The sequence below is a fragment of the Siphateles boraxobius genome, unplaced genomic scaffold (genome assembly GCF_051911475.1).
Source record: "Siphateles boraxobius isolate OS27281-9 unplaced genomic scaffold, OSU_SipBor_1 122, whole genome shotgun sequence".
In the NCBI taxonomy this organism is placed as follows: domain Eukaryota; kingdom Metazoa; phylum Chordata; class Actinopteri; order Cypriniformes; family Leuciscidae; genus Siphateles; species Siphateles boraxobius.
This window is the reverse complement of record NW_027508725.1, coordinates 45,551-51,908: the sequence shown is the minus strand read 5'-3', so window position 1 is coordinate 51,908 and position 6,358 is coordinate 45,551. Positions and strand designations below refer to the sequence as shown.

At 36.3% G+C, this 6,358-nt stretch overlaps 1 protein-coding gene across 1 annotated transcript; it reads right to left on the bottom strand.

The window, feature by feature from the left end:
• Positions 1 to 1,691: 1,691 nt before the first annotated feature.
• On the bottom strand, positions 1,692 to 6,004 carry bag2 (BCL2 associated athanogene 2). Its single transcript, XM_077223978.1, has 3 exons — positions 5,758 to 6,004; positions 3,758 to 3,867; positions 1,692 to 3,686 (listed from the first exon to the last, which is right to left on the bottom strand). The coding sequence occupies exons 1-3, from the start codon at positions 5,871 to 5,873 to the stop codon at positions 3,292 to 3,294; spliced, it is 621 nt and encodes a 206-aa protein (XP_077080093.1). The 5' UTR covers positions 5,874 to 6,004; the 3' UTR covers positions 1,692 to 3,291.
• Between the last annotated feature and the right edge of the window lie 354 nt (positions 6,005 to 6,358).

The window sequence follows — 6,358 nt, the reverse complement described above, 5'->3', positions numbered from 1 at the left end:
TAAAATAAATATTCAAATGTCCACCACAAAAGAATACTTTTATTCATCAAGGATGCATTAAATTGATCAAAAGTGTCAGTAAAGATGTATGTAATGTTATAAAAGTTTCTATTTTAATCAAATGCAGTTCTTTTGAACTTTCTGTTCATCAAAGAATCCTGGAAAAAAAATAATGGTTCCCACAAAAAGCATCACAAGTTTTAATATTGATAATAATATTTTTGTCCTGAGCAGCAAATCATCATATTATACTGATCTCTGAAGGATCACGTGACACTGAAGATGATGAATAAATTAGTTTATATATTCATGTAGAAAACAATTAAAGTCTTAATAATATTTCACATTATTATTGTTTTTGATCACATAAATGCAGCATTGGTGAGCATCAAAAACAAAACAAAAAATCCCCAAACTTGTAAACATTAGTGTAACTTTGGATATTTCTGACTCTAAATTCTGTTTGCTTGATTTGCTACACTGATTGGCAACTGTAAACCACCTATTCAGACTAATAAACCATGTTTTTATTTTATTTATTAAAATATTTTATTTATTAAAATTAAAGTTTTATTGAACATGCATGGGTATCTTATCATAAAGCTGTTGCAGCCACCTTGTGTTGTCTTAAACTTTAACTGTATTGCAAGGCATTAATAAAAAAATTAAGTAATATTGTTTTAATAAATTGTTAATTGGCTTAATATAAAGCTAAAGTTATAAACCTCATGAGAATTTTAGAATTGTGATTTCTATGCAGGCTTACAAAAATCATGGAAATACTGTAGTTATGAGTTGCTTCGAAATATTTACTGTAATCAGACAGAAACTGTTGTTTGTGACTCTAATCTCTATACAATTGTTTAAAAAAAACCTGAAAATGTCATTGCAATGTATTGGTCACAAGGTGTTTGAATCATGGTTAAATCTGTTAAAAGATTATTTTTCATTTTTAAAGGTTGTTTACATGACAACGATCACTAAAAACGGAAACATTTCCTTTGCTTTGTACATGTACAGAAGACAATGATGTCTAAACAATCCAGTTCACAGATCCACGAAATCCACTAAAATCTCTGTATTCTGTCTGTCAGGACAGATGGCGACGCAACACGTAATATGCATGTGATAACAGTATCTTTTCAAAACCTTGCACTTTGTAACCCGTTTTCAAAAGTTTGCGTTTTCATGCCACACAAAACACCGTTGTTGTGTAAACGAACGTCCAAAACACATAGAAAGTTTCCTATTTTTAGTTGGAAATGCTGTCGTGTAGGCTAAACGGGTCCTGATAGCCCTTAAAAAGCGATTACAAATCCAAAATCAAGAATCATCTCACTCAGGCAGTTTGACTCTGGCTGTAGTTTCATTCTGCGCTGGAACGATCAAACCTGACGCTCAACTGCGAGATTCCAGCGAGCCCAACGTTCTAATTAGAATGTAGAGAACTAGCAGGAACACCACGTGCAGCTGCACACACACACACACACACACACACACACACACACACACACACACACACACACACACACACACACACACACACACACACACACACACACACACACACACACACACACACACACACACACACACACACACACACACACACACACACACCAGAGAAATAGCTAATATTCACACGAGGCTTTAGATGGAATGCTGGAACAGAATCACTTCTGAACACTGACTGAATTCACATTGAATCTTATTGGTTAAAAACATAAGGAAAAAACGGTCAGGGGTCAATATCAAACATATAATTTAGTATTACAAATTGTATAACAAAGGGTTTATGAATTTAAATGAATAAAAGTAAATAAAAAATAAATATGCATGTGACCAACAGTGGTAAATAATGTAATGACACCTTTACATATCTCTCTCTCTCTCTCTCTCTCTGTGTGTGTGTGTGTGTGTGTGTGTGTGTGTGTGTGTGTGTGTGTGTGTGTGTGTGTGTGTGTGTGTGTGTGTGTGTGTGTGTGTGTGTGTGTGTGTGTGTGTGTGTGTGTGTGTGTGTGTGTGTGTGTGTGTGTTAAAGGCACATGTTCCTATGCTCGTGATTGCTCAATCTCGGGTTCCGGAAGTAAAATCTCCATTTATTTTCTCCATAACTGATTTTTAACGATCACTTATAAACAGTTATGATTGTGTTAATCGATGGTATGTGCTTTCGTTAAAGCAATCGGTCTTTATTATTTTAACTTATTTTTTAAACAACGTGTTTTTAACAGCTTAACTTGTGGTTAAAAAACGACATTACCCATGATGCTGTGCAGAAGATTCCACTAATCAGTCGCAGCGATCAAAGAGTGTCCAGCGTTCCACACTTTGTTATTTCAGTTATTATGTGCATCATCGTGGTATTTCTGAATTTTCAGTGTGAACACACTATTTATACTACAAAGCAGCAATACTATGAATACTACTATACTACGACAACGTGCACTATTGGCGGATGTGATTGACCAATGGTTAAATAGAGAGGTTTAATTAAAGGGGTTTGAGTGACTAATAATCAACATTTAACATGATAAAAAAATGTTTATGTAATGTTATACGTGTTATATCATATCTGCAACAACAATGTGAATTTTTATAAAGATTCGTTTGGCCATCAACTTAATGCGTCATTACTGGAACGCACCTGAAGATTATTGGAACATTTCCGTTATTTGAACGCATTCATTATTGGAACACATCCATTATTGGAACGTATCCATTATTGGAACGCACCTGAATGCTTACTTTTTAAACACAATGGGAAAAATAGTTGGAATGCATCCATTATTGTGACGCATCCATTATTGGGACGCACGGTGTGGAACGCATCCATTATTGGGACGCATCCATTATTGGGATGCACGGTGTGGAACGCATCCATTATTGGGACGCACAGTGTGGAACGCATCCATTATTTGGACGCATCCATTATTGGGACGCACAGTGTGGAACGCATCCATTATTTGGACGCATCCATTATTGGGACGCACGGTGTGGAACGCATCCATTATTGGGACGCATCCATTATTGGGATGCACGGTGTGGAACGCATCCATTATTGGGACGCATCCATTATTGGGACGCACGGTGTGGAACGCATCCATTATTGGAACGTATCCATTATTGGGACGCATCCATTATTGGAACGTATCCATTATTGGGACGCATCCATTATTGGAACGCACCTGAACACAAATTTATTTAAATTTTTTTACCTATGGGGAAAATGAATGGGAAGAATAGTTCCGGAACAAGGCCATTGAAACAGTGGGCAGGCACTAATGCACTTTATTTGCCGTTGGCAAGACTAGAATGATCAACTGTCTGGTTATCCATAACTTTAATGGTTTTCTCGGCATTGTCCACGTTCCTGATGAGGGTCTCGAGACGCCTCTTGATCTTCTTCTGGTCCTCCAGAGCGCAGCTGATCACGACGCTCTGAAACTTCTGGTCCACAGGCACGGCAGGAGCGTCGGTCACACACGCGGCGTGGAGAGCCTGAAGTCTTCTTCGAGACGCCTGCATGTCCTCCAGCAGTTTACCAGCGATCTCATCAATCATGGCTACGGCGTTCTTCAAGGCCTCTTCCTGCTGGCCGCTTCGGATGGTGTCCACAGACACGTGCACTGTTAAAGCCCTGCCCATGAGTCTGCTGGCGGTCAGAGAGAGCTCTTCCCGTTCCCCTGAAACACACGTTCAAATCAGCTTTCATACGTCATCCATTAGAAGCCACTAAAGCACTTTAGCACTTTACCGTCACAAATGTTCCTCATTTCCTGGCTGTTCTGTATGGACTGGATCATCTCGATCAAGCTCTCTCTCTCCTGCTCCATAGCAGTGGCTTCCTCGCGAAAAGCCTCCACCCTGAGACACATTACACCACATACAACTCTCTCCATTACCAAACACAAAGCGACCCAGCAGATAAAGTGAAAAACATCATTCGTGGGATTCGGTGCCTTTATGTCCCCCAGTAAATCAAGATCTCACTGCCTTTAAATGTTGAACCATTGCCATTTTAAAGCTGTCTTTGTCATAAATAACACCATTTGACCTCTAAGCATATTGAAGTTGATTAAAGAAAAATGATTGTAACTTTATTTAATTAAAATTAAATAATTGAGACGTTTTACAGCATTTTGAACCACCATTTTTCCTATGTAGTATCCCATTTTCATGATAAATACAACACTTACGTGATTTGTCCCCAAACATTGTTTCACATTGTTGGGTAATCGGTCATGATTCTCTCTAATGTATAGAGTTTTTTCAGTTATTACATTTATTTTAACAATTATAATAAAGGTTTTAAGCGTGTCCCACGAGTTATTGTCCACTCTCTTATAAAGTTGGAAAAGCTAAATGACATCATATCATAAAGCGGTCGTCAACAACTTGGGCAAGTGTGAGAGATCCTCGATTATCTTAACTATTTTGATCAATTTTATGTCAAATTTCATTGTGGTTAACCTCATCACTTCCACTGTTAAGGAAACATTAAACCAATACATATTGTTGATATTTGATAAAAACCATGATATTGTTTATTTGATAAATCTTCTGTTAGCTTGTTTTGCTCAGACAGTGGCTGATTTTAGATCAGAATGTCCACCTTGTTAAATCAGTTTATGTTTAAAGTTGAAGAAGTGTTGTATTTCAAGTTATTTGGAAATGTTTAACAAATTGTTTCCTATCGAAATCAAATTCAAAGAAAAGTATATTGTAACTGGGTGTATGTGAGAATTGTTTTAATTTACCGCTTGTCCACCCTGTTACTATGTTGTCCAACCTATCAGTTTATCCACCCTGTTAAGCAGTTTTTTTAACAATAATTTCATAAAAATAATTCAGTGACAGTGAAAATAAAATGTATATATTCTGATAATTTATTATCTGAGTTTTTTATGAGAATGTACGCAGTTTTCATAATAGAATCATTGTTTATTTGTCTCTAACAGAGTGGACATTTTTAATCTACCATTTCATTGATTTTGTTTAATAAATGGTTAGATTTATTCACTTGAGTAATAAAAATTATTGTTTTCATGTTTTACATCACCATATCATGATTACACAAAAATATCTTTTAAAAATGGAGTTTGATTTTCTAAACTGTATGATGTCCAAGAGGCAGCAAAGTCCTGAAATCAGGTCAGTTCAAAACCACCTTCACTTAAATTCCAGAATTGTATGGTATTAAAGTTTGGAGGACAGAATTCATAAACATTCTTTATTAAGGTTTTTAAACTCAACATCACTGCTAGAAAAAAAAATTGTTTGTTGAATTTTGACTTTATTTCGTATAGATCTGCCCTTGTGACAACAGTCCTCACAGAAAATCTCATATTGGCCACACTTTAGAGGTGACATTGACATGCAGGTATTTTAATATAGCTAAGTAACGTTACAATGTGAAAACATGAGTGCATTGTGTCAAATGTAGCCTATTTAAATGGTCGCACATATAGTAAAGACATTTAATTTAAAGTGGGGATCTTAAAGTTTACAGACGGACTCGATATTGTTTTGCATTCCACAAAACCTATGTTTTTCATACAATTCCACATGTAGCATTAACTTACGTGTTGAAAACAGAAATGTTTGTAGCTACGATAAAAAGTTGTATTTGCAATGTTTTAAAACTGTTACTATTCAGTTGCAGCAATAAACAACACTGTTATTTGAGCAAATCCTCATGGATAATTTTTGATCTCGTCCGAAACGATCCCAAGAGTCAATATCCACTAATCTCACCTCATTTCAATCTGATCCAGATTTTCCAGTAAGCGTCCGGACCGGTCCGCCATTGACATGGTTCGGGTGAACTTGCCTTTTTCGTTCATTTTAGCGTTAATCTTAGCTTGTGCCATATCTGCTGCTCGTCGCGTTAATGAATGTTTAACGGGTGCAGTGACCTATAGGATATATATATACCAGAGAAACACACCCGACCCGAGCAATATAGCGATGTCCGGTCAGCGAGTGAATCGTTCACTTAGACGGATTCAGTAGAATCGATTCTTATAGAGTTTGCAAATCACTGCAACTGTAAAGAGACATATAAGTTTTTTTCGAGCAGGTAAAACATTAATCTGGCACAAAACATGTGTGTATCCAACCTCTAGTATCCAGAGAGTAACAGCGCCGAAATGTAATGCTTTTGCAGATGACAAAGTGGCGCTCCTTAATTTCTATAAATTAAAATTAACATAAGAAATCATTAAATAACACTTAAACAGTAGTAAAATACAAAATCAACTAAATATTAAAACATCAACTCAAATGAAATAATGACCCACGCAGAATTTGCTTAATTAAATTCGAAACCGTTTATTGGAATGAATCGCCCAAAGGA

Coding starts and splice junctions, on each gene's coding strand:
- bag2 (XM_077223978.1), bottom strand. CDS start 5,873: ATGGCACAAGCTAAGATTAACGCTAAAATGAACGAAAAAGGCAAGTTC. Junction 3,868..5,757: donor CTGGATCAGATTGAAATGAG/GTGAGATTAGTG, acceptor AATGTGTCTCAG/GGTGGAGGCTTTTCGCGAGG. Junction 3,687..3,757: donor AATGAGGAACATTTGTGACG/GTAAAGTGCTAA, acceptor CGTGTGTTTCAG/GGGAACGGGAAGAGCTCTCT.